This window comes from Empidonax traillii, unplaced genomic scaffold, assembly GCF_003031625.1.
Source record: "Empidonax traillii isolate 1590-97213 ecotype Southwest subspecies unplaced genomic scaffold, ASM303162v1 scaffold236:size2090792, whole genome shotgun sequence".
Taxonomy (NCBI): domain Eukaryota; kingdom Metazoa; phylum Chordata; class Aves; order Passeriformes; family Tyrannidae; genus Empidonax; species Empidonax traillii.
The window spans coordinates 1,403,462-1,415,999 of NW_020955429.1; the positions used below are offsets into that span (position 1 = coordinate 1,403,462).

The 12,538-nt window shown below is 62.9% G+C and overlaps 4 protein-coding genes across 4 annotated transcripts; 2 read left to right on the top strand and 2 right to left on the bottom strand.

The window, feature by feature from the left end:
• Positions 1-6: 6 nt before the first annotated feature.
• On the bottom strand, positions 7-4,033 carry LAMTOR1 (late endosomal/lysosomal adaptor, MAPK and MTOR activator 1). The gene is made up of 5 exons (XM_027888280.1): positions 3,929-4,033; positions 2,088-2,233; positions 1,371-1,448; positions 745-871; positions 7-439 (listed from the first exon to the last, which is right to left on the bottom strand). Exons 1-5 carry the CDS (start codon positions 3,968-3,970, stop codon positions 347-349), a joined length of 486 nt encoding a protein of 161 aa, XP_027744081.1. The 5' UTR covers positions 3,971-4,033; the 3' UTR covers positions 7-346.
• A 292-nt stretch (positions 4,034-4,325) lies between these two features.
• Positions 4,326-6,494, top strand: LOC114059631 (transmembrane O-methyltransferase homolog). The gene is made up of 4 exons (XM_027888276.1): positions 4,326-4,849; positions 5,296-5,572; positions 5,744-5,940; positions 6,140-6,494. Exons 2-4 carry the CDS (start codon positions 5,311-5,313, stop codon positions 6,458-6,460), a joined length of 780 nt encoding a protein of 259 aa, XP_027744077.1. The 5' UTR covers positions 4,326-4,849; positions 5,296-5,310; the 3' UTR covers positions 6,461-6,494.
• Positions 6,495-6,754: 260 nt separating this feature from the next.
• ANAPC15 (anaphase promoting complex subunit 15) lies at positions 6,755-8,392 on the bottom strand. Its single transcript, XM_027888281.1, has 4 exons — positions 8,227-8,392; positions 7,375-7,434; positions 7,166-7,303; positions 6,755-7,008 (listed from the first exon to the last, which is right to left on the bottom strand). Exons 1-4 carry the CDS (start codon positions 8,344-8,346, stop codon positions 6,961-6,963), a joined length of 366 nt encoding a protein of 121 aa, XP_027744082.1. The 5' UTR covers positions 8,347-8,392; the 3' UTR covers positions 6,755-6,960.
• Positions 8,393-9,257: 865 nt separating this feature from the next.
• On the top strand, positions 9,258-11,590 carry LOC114059628 (folate receptor gamma-like). Its single transcript, XM_027888272.1, has 5 exons — positions 9,258-9,931; positions 10,072-10,222; positions 10,429-10,617; positions 10,691-10,826; positions 11,186-11,590. Exons 1-5 carry the CDS (start codon positions 9,363-9,365, stop codon positions 11,458-11,460), a joined length of 1,320 nt encoding a protein of 439 aa, XP_027744073.1. The 5' UTR covers positions 9,258-9,362; the 3' UTR covers positions 11,461-11,590.
• The last annotated feature ends 948 nt before the right edge of the window (positions 11,591-12,538 follow it).

Sequence of the window (12,538 nt, forward strand, 5' to 3'; positions counted from 1 at the left end):
ACCTGGTTCCAGCCCACCTGTCCTGGTGACATGACACACGATGCTGACCTACACTGGGGCTTCCTTATGCCAGTTGTTCCCTTTGTGCTCATCCCTGAGCAAGGCAGCGTCCAGGTGACACAGCCCCCTCCCCATACACACCCACCCATGAGGAGGAGAAAGCCTCGAGCAACTTCAGGTGGGCTCAATGTGCCGGTGATGGGTGTCTTGGCATTTGGTAGGAAACAGGGTATCTGTCCAAGTTCTGTGGCAGTACCATGGGGAGGGAAGGGAAATAAAGAGAAAAAAGTGGGGAAAAAAACCCAAAACAACCCAAAGCGGTGAAGCGGCAGTGCTGGAGGCAGGCTCAGGGGATGCCAAACTGTACAACCAGTTCTTCTTTGGCGTCGACGCGGATCTGTGAGAGCGCGCTGAAGGCGTAGGCAGCTATCCGGGACACCTGCAAGCACAAGGACGCCGCTGTGTCACCGGCGGCTCCTGCAACTTCTGGTTATCCTGAAGAACCCGTTGCGGGAGGACAGGCCCCAGCCCTAACAAGTCCTAAACCTGCCCTGGACTTTGTACCCAGTTGTATCGAGGCCTTAAACCTGACCTGCAATAACAACTTAACAAGTCATAACAAGTCAGCTAACAAGGCAGCACTGACAAGTCCTGCCAGGGCTCTGGGCAAGTGGGGAGGGCAATGCTGCTTCTCCAAGATGGGGAACACTTCGGGTTCCCAGGGCTCACCCCAGCCCAGCTCACCTGCTGCAGGTCTGCGAAGGGGACAGGGTCGCTGGCGAGCACTTGATGCGGTTGGTTCGTCAGAGACGGCAGCAGCGGGAGCTTCTTCCAATGTGTCAGGTTGTTGCTGAGCATGGCCAGGCGTGTGCTGTGAGGGGGCAGCAGTGTCAGCACCATGCCAAGACACAGGGAGACCCAGGAGATGGATGTGATGCCCCTGGGCAGCCAGCATCCCTGAGGGGGAGGGAGGGGGGAGTGCAGTGCTGCTGCACTTCCAGCATCCAGCCCTCTTCGCTCCCCACAGCAAGAGGATGAGGGAGCTTCCAGCTCTCTAATACAGCGGGAGCTGGAAGCTACTAAAGTACACCTTTAAGCAGGAGCAGTCACATCCAGCCCACTGCCATCTGCCACAAGGCCCGGGTGAACACAGGAGCCCTTTGTTCTGGGCTCTGCTGCCACCACTGCCAAGGGCCTCCCCTGAGTGCTGGGAGGGCAGAGGAGAGGCATGGGGCTGCACACTGCTCACCATGACAGGGCAGCCCCACCATGTGCTGAGTTCACTCCCCTCAGGCCAAACGCCGGGGCTCTGCCCAGGGACGTGGCTGTGAGGGACTGCGGGCACTCCGAGGGAGAGGGGTAGATCCCACCTGTACTGCCTAGCTCTGTCCATGTACTCGTGCTGCTCCATGCCCTGGGAATCTGCTGCCGACACGTCAATGATGTTGCTGCAGAGACACAAGAGCGGGTCCCACTGCAGGCTCACTGCTCCCCCTGAGTTCTCTCCCCATCCCAACGCATCCTCTGATGAGGGCAGCCAAAATCCAGCACCCTCCAGCAACCCAAAATAAACATCTCAAGGCCAAACTCATCCCATTAATGCTGCCAGCTGGATGTGAGTGTGCCAGGTAGGCATCATGTGCATCCCAAAGCCCTCCCACCCAGGCTGGATGCAGCTCCCTCTCCGCATTGCCCCTGTGCATTTGGGGGGAAGCCTCCCCAGAAGGGGACACAGCACTGGTGTCCCCCCAGCCACCCACTCCGCATCCCCATGGAGTACCTTGCTCATCCCAGTTTGGAGCAGGGGGCTCCCCAGGCCCTGTCCCTACTCCCAGCCCAGCAGCCAAGGGGAACCTCACATCTGGATTCTCGTCTCTGTGTCCCCATGGGGCTCAAAGCCAAGGCAGGGGCTTGTCTGCAGGCAGAGGGAGGTGGGGGGCTCTGCCACAGCTCCCTCCTTCCCCTCAGCACCTACGGCTGGTCACTGGGATGCACAGCCAGGAAGCTGCCCAGCCGTGTGCCCCAGCGCAGTCCCCAGGGTGTGCTGCCCGCCCCACCGTGCTGGCACCGAGGCAGTCCTGGCTTACATGGCTGTTTTGGCAAGGATGGAGGACAACATGGCCTGCTCATCGGTACGTGCCGAGGGCAGGTTGTGATAGCTCTGCTCAGCTCCATTCAGCACCTTGCTGGGAGGGCTGGCTGCCGGCTCCAGCAGCCGCTTTGTCTCTTCTTCCTGAGGGAAAGGCAAGAGGAGAATAAGCCCCAGACCCCCCACACCAGCACCATTCAGCCCACTTGTCAGGAGGGCTTCCTGTGCACCCCATTGTAACCCGGCACAGCCTCAGCTCTGCTGAGGCAATGGCCAGGCTCCTCTTCCCCAATTCCTTTGCTTTTTTCCAGTTAAAGCCCCCATGGCCACAAAGGGACCAAGTGTGGCTAAAATCAGGCAGTGTGTGGCAGCATATTTGGAGGGGCCAACCCTGCAGGCAGGAGCCCACGGCCAGCACTGACCTGCCCAAAACCTGTCAGCTATCAAGGACCTACAGTGGCCTCACCCCCCAACCAGGCACCACAGAAATCCCACCAGCCTTTGGTCTCCACATCAGCATAGCCGGGGGCTCATCTGGGCCAGGTGAGCTCCACCTACCACAGCCTAGGGACAGCAGGGGGTGGGGGGTTTCCAGAGTCACAGGGCACATCCCCCCACTCAGTCCAGGGGTGTGGCCCACTCAGGCCAGAGCTGTGGCTCAGGCCTTAATCCTCTGGCTTGGTCAAGCAGCACCACAGGGGAGAAGAGGCCAGCAGAGAGACCATGGACACAAACACCCAGGAGAGCAGGATCACAGAATCATGTAAATCAGACCATTGAGTCCAACAATTCCCCCAGCACTGCCAAGGCCACTATTAACCCATGTCCTAAGTGCCACATCCACATGTCTGTTAAATCCTGCCAGGGATGGGGACTCCACCCCTGCCCTGGGCAGCTGCGCCAGGGTTGGACCCCACTTTCAGGGATATTTTCCCTAATATCAAACCTAAACCTCTCCTGGCACAACTTGAGGACGTTTCCTCTTTTCCTGTCCCCTGTTCCTGAAAGTAGAGCCTGATCCCCACCTGGCTCTCACCTCCTGTCAGGAAGTTTCAGAGAACAAGAAGGTCCCTCCTCAGCCTCCTTTTCTCCAGGCTGAGCCCCCTCAGCCGCTCCTCATTAGACTTGTGCTCCAGACCCTTCCCCAGCTCTGTTGTCCTCTGGACACACTCTGGCCTCTCCCTGTCTGTCCTGTCCCGAGAGGATGCTCAGCCTGTGACCTAGGGTGAGCTGGGAGCACGACCATTCCTCCAGTCAGTGACATCTCCAGCTCCTGCCTGGACAGCAGCTCCCTCTCCCCTTCTTCTGCTGGGCCCTGCCGCTGCCATACTCTGGCCCAGGCCCGTCCTTCCCTCCCCGTGGGAGCACCACGGCCCAGAGGCCGGCCACGCTGCCCCGCGGACGGGGCCCGAGCTCCCTGGCAAGGCACGGGCAGAGCCCGAACCGCGCCCGGGGATTAAGTTTCGCGGGACAGGTGACGGTCCCAATTCCGCACCGGCCCAGGCAGGAAAAGCTGGTGCTGCTCCCGCCGGCGCCGCTCGAGGCCCTGCACTCGCCCCGGCAGCGGGACGGGGGAACGGGGCGGCGGATGCTCTGGCACGACCCCCGAGCCGCCTCCTCCTCCTGCAGCAGGGCACCCTGGGTGGCGCGACACATGCGAGGGAAGAGTGTCACGGGGGCGGCGAAAGCGGGAGGGCGTTCGGAAGCTGCTCTGGGAGCGGGGAAGGGCCGGGCCCTGCCGGGGGCACACGCCACCGGTCCCCCCCGTGCAGGCAGCCCCGGGGCAGCCGGGCCGAGGCTCCCTGGCGGCGCCGCCCCCCCCCGGGCCCCTGTCCCCACCTGGTCGGAGGCCTCGGCCTCGCTGCTGTAGCAGCAGCCCATGGCGAGCGCGGCACCGGCCTGGCCCGCCGCCCACGTGACAGCGAGTCACCCGCACACGTGACCGGGGGGACACGGGCCGCGCGCGCCGCCGGGGGCGCGCGCGCGCCGCGTCACGTGGAGGGGGCGGTGTTCGCGCGTGCGCTGCGTCACGCGCCCCTGCGCGCGCGGTCACGTGCAGTCGCCCAGTGCTCCCCCAGTCGCCTCCAATGGCCCCGGTGATCCCAGCGTTTCGTACGATCCCAGCGTTCTCAGTGCCCCCATGGTGCCACTGTTCCCAGTGCTCCCAGCGTCCCCACGCTCCTACTTGCCTCCACGTTCCCCGTGCCCTAGTGCTCCTGCTGATCCTATAGTTCCCAGTGCCCCTGTGCTCCCAGTGTTCCCATGCTCTTAGTACCCCCATGTTCCCCATGCCACTGTGCTTCCACTGATTCTACTGCTCCCAGTAGTCCCAGCCCCAGCTCCAGTTGTCAGGAACCCCAGCTCCAGCATCAGGATCCCAACCCCAGTGTTGGGCCCCCCCAGCTTCAGTATCAGGCCTCAATCCCAGTGACAGGACTCCAGCTCCAGTAGCAGGTCCACAGCTGCCAGTATCAGCATGCCAGTATTGGGGCCCCAGCCCCCAGTTTGGGGACCCCAGCTCCAGTACTGGCACCCCAGACACCAGTGTCAGGACCCCAGCTGACACTGTATCAGCATCCCAGGCCCAGGCTTGATCCTGCAGCCCAGGACCACCCCGCAGACCCAGCCTGGCCCTGGTCCCACTGAGCTGGTAACCCGAGCCAGTGGTGGCTGCAGCTAAGGTGACACTATCAATAATTGAGTGGCAGCAGGGCCCCACGCAAGAGTGCTTGCCTCTGCCTGTCTGGAGTGTGGGGACAGGTAAGTGCCACCCCCATGTCCCTGTCCCCTTGCTGTGTCTGGGGACCCCCAGCAGCTGAGGGTATAGGGAGCAGGGCGTGGGGTGCACGATATGGGGGGGGGGGGGGTGAGGGCAGCAAACCTGGGCCAAGGAGGGATACAAGGGGCTGTGCTAGACAGTGCCCCTTAGAGCAGCCCAACCCCACCCACACCACCAGTCCTGCAGACTCCAATATTGGGACCACAGCAGATGGGTCCCCAGCACCCCTCAGACCTGGCACAGGGACCCCCACAGCGTTCCAGGGTGCCTCAGCCCTGCCTGCCCAGCAGAACCAGAGCCCAGGGAAAGACATTTCCAGGGTGTGCAGAGCACAGCCACCTCGTGTTGGCAAGAGTGGGAGCTGTGGGGCTGGCACCCTCTGAGGACCCCCACCCCCATATTCCCTGGGTGGGGGCTCTTTCCCCAGCCTGGCTCCCCTGTGATGGTGCCTCCAGCGATTGCACTGGCCTTCCTCCCCTTCCTCATCACCCTGCTGATCCGGTACCGGCACTACCTGGTGCTGCTGTACCGGGCCGTGCTGGTGGCCTGGCTGCGGGACCGGCTCACTGGCATCCCGCGGGAGCAGCGAGCCTTCCAGTACCTGCTGGCCCACGCCATCCCCGGGGACCCCCACCACATCCTGCAGACCTTCGACCAGTGGTGCTACCACTGTGAGCACCTCAGCTGCGTGGGTCCTGCCAAAGGTGAGTGCCACCCTTGCCCATGCAGGCTGCACTAGGCGAGGCACCTCTGGCACAGCCACGGCACTGCTGCTGTGGCAATGACACAATTGATGTGGCTGTGACAGTGCCGGTGAGGTCACAGCCCCACGGCTGCGGTTGTTGTTGTGGGTGCTGAGAGATGTGTCATATCAGGGAGGATCGTGGAGCGGCTGCTGCTAGAGCGGGCACCACTGCAGGTGCTGGAGCTGGGCACCTATTGTGGCTACGGCACTTTGCTGTTGGCACAGGGGCTGCCCCCGGGCGCCCGCCTCTACACCGTGGAGGGGGATCCCCAGCACGCTGCCGTGGCAGAGAAAGTCATCCGCCTGGCCGGCTTTGATGAGCATACGGTGAGTGCCCGGGCACTGGGGCAAAAGCTCTGTGCCTGGTACCGGGGCAGAGACAGGCAGGGACCATGGCACCTGCTGGGAGGTATCTGTGGGAAGAGAAAGATTCTTTCCCACATGGACCCCTCACCACTCTGCGAAGCAGGGTGGTGGGTGGGCACCCGGACACACCACTCCAGGGGCTGAGAGTGCTGTGGCGCAGGTGGAGCTGATCGTGGGCCCCTCAGAGGAGGTGATCCCCCAACTGCGGGAGAAGCACGGCATGATGAAGGCCGACTTTGTCTTCATGGATCACTGGAAGCGCTGCTACCTGCGGGACCTGCGGCTGCTGGAGAGCCACCAGCTGCTGGCTGAGGGGGCCACCATCCTGGCCGACAACGTCCTCTTCCCTGGGGCGCCCCACTTCCTGCAGTACGCCAAGACCTGCGGCAGGTACCACTGCAAGGTGCACCGCGCCAGCCTGGAATATTTCCGCGCCATCCCTGACGGCATCGCCGAGCTCCGCTACACCAGCGCCTGCTGACTGGGCCATGAGCTCCGCCCCACACTGCCACGGGCACCGAGTGCCCACAGTGGCCACAACACAGGCTCTGCAGGAAACATGGTGGCTGCTGTGGTCTGTGGAGGGGGGTGCCAGGGGAAAAAGGGGGCTTGCTTCCCGAGCAGCTCCTGCTTGCGCGGCTTCCCCCTGTGCCTGTGCAGGGAGCTCTGCCAGAGGGCCCGAGGAAGCGTGGTGGGAAGCAGCCCTGCACTTGCCCACATGGCACCCCCATGGCTGCTCCTGCCTGCCCTGGTGGCCTGAGACACCAGATTTGGGGTTTTCTTGTAAACTGAGTTTATTAGAAAAGACGTGTCAGCCCCAATGTGCCGGGTGGCAGCCACTCCTCCGGCTCCCCTGGGGGGGCTCTGCTCCAAGGCCCCCACACAGCACCCATGGCAGAAGGAGCTTCACTGACCTGCTCCCCTGCCCTTGTGGGGGGCAATGGCTCTCCCTAGCTCCCGTTTGGTGTGGTCGTAGCAGAATCAGATCATCCACTGGTCCTGATCCTGCTCTGCCCCTTCCATGTCCACCTGGGAAAGGGAGAGATTAGAGATCCCACACCAGAGCAGGGACCCAGGAGAGGGAGGTGGAGGAGAGGAAAAATACTCCGAGGTTCAGCTCAGGCACCCACATGCTGCATATCCCCTGCTCTGGGGTTGCAGTGGGGCCCCCAGCCCTGCTATTTACCTCATTGATCTCCCCATCATCAGGAGACTCGTTATAATCGTTCATCTCATCCATATCCTGCATGTCCTCGTCATCTTCAGAGTCCTCTTCGCTGTCTTCATCGTCTTCATCATCCTCCTCCTCCTCCTCGTCGTAGTGCTGTGGACACGACAGGTGCAGGGCCCTGCCCACCCCCCGGCAACCCCCCAGCTCCCTGCCCACACACCCACCTCGGATGCTGGCTTTCCTATGGGCACCAGGTTGTTGTCCTTCTCGGCAATGCTCTGCAGCTGTGAGGGCAGAGGCGGGTGAGCACCGCGGCAGCTCTGGGATACCCCGCACACTCCCCGCTCAGCTGCTGGCTCCTGCTGCTCCCTGCCCACGGCTGTTTCCAGCTGGCAGCTGCCCAAGGAGCTCTGTTGCCCCCCTTGGGATCCCCCTGCCCATGCCAGGACAGGCAGGGAACAGCAGCTGCAGGCTGCCTGCACTCCCAAGCAAGGACACCCTGGGGGTGAGGGGATTGGGGGTGTCCCCATGTGTGACATGAGAAGCTTAAACATTAAGTTTATCTATTTTTTTTTATCAAAAAAAGAACCAAACTCGAGGCATCTGCTCAGCCAGACTAACACACCCGCAGCAGATAATTAAAGCTCAATTAAAATAAGCAGGACCTCCCACCCAGAGGGACTGGGAACCTCTCCCAGGTGCCGGGGTTTTAATTGATTAAAGCTGTTTTATTTAATTATAATAACTTAATCACCGAGAGACTGCTTTTTTAAAAACTTTAATTTAGATGTTTCCCCCCACCCCCGACTCGGGAACGCCGCCGCACCGAACCGCGCTCACGGCGCGGACGTTGTGGGTTACCGGGGTCAGAGACCGGACTCCGCCTGCCCCGGGAGACGATCGGTTAAACAGCGGGTGCTCTGCAGGAGCCCCGGCTCAGCACCAGCCTGTGCGTTAACCCCATGCCCCGGGACCCACGCGATGCCCCGAGGCCACGCCCACTCGGGGGGCGCTTCCCCAGAGCCCCAGACCCCCAGGCCCAAACCCGCTCCCCGCTCCCCACACCTGAGGCCCACCCAGGCCTGGTGCTGCTGCTCCTGCTGCTGCAGCTCGGTCTCGTCCACGCAGGGGCGGTCGAGGTTGAACCAGAGGGGCTCGGTGAGGCGCGGCAGGAGCGATGGGAACAGCGTAGCCATGGCGGGCGCTCCGCGGCCGCGCCGGGTCCACCCGGAAGCGCCGCACCGGAACCAGCTCAGGCGCATGCGCGGTGTGTCCGCGAGGCCACACCCACAACGGGCTGAGTCGGGCTGGGGCGGGGCCATCTCTGATTGACAGGCGGGGCTCGCCCCCCCCGGGCCTGGGGCGTCCGTGACCCCAACGGGGAACATGGGACCTCAAGGGAGGTATACGTGACATCTCTGGGGGGGATATGTGACCCCCTCGAGGGCGTCCGTGACCCCAACGGGGACCCCAACAGGGGGATATCTGACCAACCAGGGGATATGTAACCCCTTGGGGGTATCTGTGACCACCTCCGGGTATATGTGACCACCCCGGGGGCATCCGTGACTCCTCCGGAGACATGGAACATCCCGTGGGGGTATCTACGACCCCAATGGGGTATCCATGACCCCCCCCCCCCGGGGATATGTGACACCCCTGGGGGCATCTGTGACCCCCAGTGGGGCACCTGTGACCCCCTGGGGGCATCTGTGACCCCAGTGGGGTATCTGTGACCTCCACAGGTATTTGTGACTCAAGGGGAATGTATGAGCCCCATGGGGTACCTGTGACCCCTCTGGAGCATGATACCCTATGGGGTATCTGTGATCCTCACAGAGTATCTGCCTGCCCACAGGGCATGTGTTACCCCTGGGTGGGGGTATCTGTGCCCCCCTTGGGGTATCTGTGACTAATGGTGGGTATGTGACCCCCATGGATGGGGGTGACCCCAGTGGGGGCATATCTGTGATCCTTATGGGGTATCTGCTTCTCTGGGGGCAACTGTCATCTGTGGGGAGGATCCATGACCCCCACAGGGTACCTATGACCGACCCAGGAGTATCTGTCCCCCTCCCCAGGACATCTGTGACTCCAGGGGCATGTCTGGCCCCCCCATCATGTGTGAACCTGGAGGTATCTGCCCTTTCCGGGGTATCTGCCCCCTCCGGGGCATATCTGACACTAGAGGGTTTCTGTGACTCCCTGAGCTATGGATGACTGTCCCCTCAGGGTATCTACCCAACATCCCCAAAGGCCATCTGGAGTATTTATGGTGCCGGTGAGGGGTACCTGCTCCCACCCTATAGTCATCTGTGACCCCACGGGAGTACCTGTCCTCCCCCCCGCCACCCCGGGGACCATCTCTTACCCCCCAGGACAGTCATGGGGACCCTGCGGTGTCGGTGAGGTCTTGTCCCTCGAGCTGGAGTCAGAGCATGAAGCCGCCTCCCACGGGAGGGACGAAAAAACAGCCACGGGTAGATTTTGGCTGGCGCTGGCCCCAGCCTGGCGCCAGGATGACAAATCCTGGCTCCCTGCAGGGCTGGGGGGGCCGGGCCGGGAGCGAGGGTCAGCGCAGGACACAGCGGGGGGTCGGGGCGCGGTGCCCCGTCTCCTCTGTACCCACAGTGCTGCTGAACCTGCCATGTCCCCACGTCCCGTGATCAGTGGCCAAGGGTTGTGCTGCGCCACGACCTTTGAGATAAGCTGCACTCACCTCGTGGCACCTGAAGCCCAGCAGCTCCCCCAGGAGGAGCCCCGGCCCCCAGTGCCCCCCAGGTAAGATCCCCAGCCCCCCACTGGTGGTCCCTGGCCAAGACCATGTGCTGCTGCCCTCCCGTGTGCACGGTGTGGAACTTTGTCCCCACTGTCACTGTGTCCCTCAGCGCTGCTGTCCTCACCCCCTGCCACCCCGGCAGAGCAATGGCGGTGGCACTGGCGTTGCTGGTGCTGGTGGCTTGGCCAGCTGCCACCACTGCGACGGTGACGCAGGGCTCACTGCTCAACGTCTGCATGGACGCCAAGCACCACAAAACGGAGCCTGGCCCTGAGGGACAGCTCTACGGGCAGGTACGGTCCTTACCCACTGCTGCAGCACCCACTGGTGTTACTCACCGTGGGGTCACTAGGATGGACCCCAGAGGGGTCTGTAGCCCAACATGGGCTCCATTACCCAGTGTCACCTCCCTGGGGGTGCTGGTGATTTCCCTGGACCCCCAGTAGGTCCCAGCTGAGCCCTAGTGGGTCCCAGCTGAGCCCTGGCTGCCCTGGTGCAGTGTGTCCTCTGGAAGGACAATGCCTGCTGCACTGCCAACACCAGTCAGGAAGCCCACGAGGACCAGTCCTACCTGTACAAGTTCAACTGGGACCACTGTGGGGCCATGCCACAGAAGTGCAAGCGCCACTTCATCCAGGACACGTGTCTGTACGAGTGTTCCCCCAACCTGGGGCCATGGATTGACCAGGTGAGTGCAGACCCCCCCTCACCCACTCGCTGGGACCCCTGGGGTGAACTGGGGTGAACTGGGAGCCCTGCAGGCAGACAACAGCTGGCGAAAGGAGCGGATCCAGAACGTGCCGCTGTGCCGGGAGGACTGTGAGCAGTGGTGGGAGGATTGCCAGGATGCTGTGACCTGCAAGACCAACTGGCACAAGGGCTGGAACTGGACCTCAGGTAATAGGGGGGTGCGAGGGACCCACCCACTATAGTAGCTGGACCCCACTGTGGCTCTCCCATTCCTAGTGGCTGTGAGTGGGTATGGGGGTGAAGATCCCCATGGGATGGGGGTGATGCGGGTTGCTAGCAGCCTGGTGGGGGTCCCTGTGCCTGTGAGTAGGTCAGGGGGGCTGGGGTGAGGGTCCTCCTGGGGTGCAGGGTGATGGGGTTGTGGCCCCTGTGCCACCCTGAGGTCAACGCCCCCTCCCCCAGTAAAGCCAGCGGGACCCATCTGGACCCCAAAACCATTCAGAGGGGAATGACACACCCCCTCCTTCCCAAAGCCCTTCACCCACTTCACCCCCTGTCCACCCCAGGCACCAACCGGTGTCCCCAGGGCGCCATGTGCCAGAAGTTCAAGTTTGTGTTCCCAACGGCGGCTGCGCTCTGCGAGCAGATCTGGTCTGGCTCCTACCTCTACACATCCCACCACCGTGGCAGTGGCCGCTGCATCCAGATGTGGTTTGACCCCGCACAGGGGAACCCCAACATTGCCGTTGCCCAGTATTATGCCCGTGGCAATGCCCCCCCAAACCCCCCACTCCCTGTCCTGCTGGCCCTGCTGCCCCCCACACTCCTGGCTCTGCTCTGAGCAGGAGAGGCTGCAGGCAGGAGCGGGCAGGGAGTGGTCAGGGGGGTGGCCAACCTGTGCCCCCCCATGGGATGTCCCCAAGCTGTGTCCCCCCCAGGCATGTAGATGGTGAATAAATACTCCTGCCCTGTTTGGTGTTGGGGTGCTGTGGAGCTGAGGGGTCCGATCGGTGGGAGGCAGTAGGATGGCTGGGGGACCTGAGGCATCTGATCCTTCTTCTCTTGGGGGAACAAAGTGAGGCATCACCCCCATTTATCTCTAACAACCCACCTAGTAGCCTGGCATTTCCCCCCAAAACCACTGCAGCTGGCAAAGCAGTGGGCACAGGGCCTTCTGCCACTGGGGCCCAGGGGGATGGGATCTCTGAATGTGTCCCAGCATCTGCCACAGCTCCAGGCCTATGGGGGTCACCGGCACCCCGGGGTGCGCAGGCTGGGACTAGGGAAATGATGAGAAGACGGAGGTAGGGGCATAGCTGCCCAGGGGGTCCTGCTAGCCTGAAGCCCACTGGGGGGGTCCCCTTCCCCACATGGCCCGTGTTCCCAGCTGTGGAATGCTGCCGTCCCGAACTCCGGGCCATGGAGATGTCCCTGGTCCTGGTGCCAAACCAGGCCGCACCCCCACTTTGTGACCCCATAGCCCTGGTCCTGCCCCACCGCGGCCTGCGGCTCCCCGGTGTCCTCATACCGCCGGTGCTCCCCTTCCCTGGTGTTTCCCTCATGGTGCTCTCTATCCCCCGGTGACTGTGCTCTCTCCGGTGCACCTCCCGATGCTCCCCATCCTTCCCCTGGTGCTACCCACTCCCCGGTGCTCTACGCCCTTCGGTGCCGCTGCCCTTTGATGGGACACCGCCCCCACCGACGCCCCCCCTCCGGTGCTTCCCCGACCGCCCTACCCATGGCCCCGGATCTCCGCCGGTGCCCCCGCCCCGTGCCTCTCCCGCTCCGCCCCCTGGGACCCCACCAATGCTCCCCCGGCACCGCACCGCTGTTTCCCCAAACTCCCCGGTACTGCCTCTCTGGGGTCTTCCCAATCCCCTCCGGTGCCCCCCTGGACACTCTGCTCGTGTCTCCACATC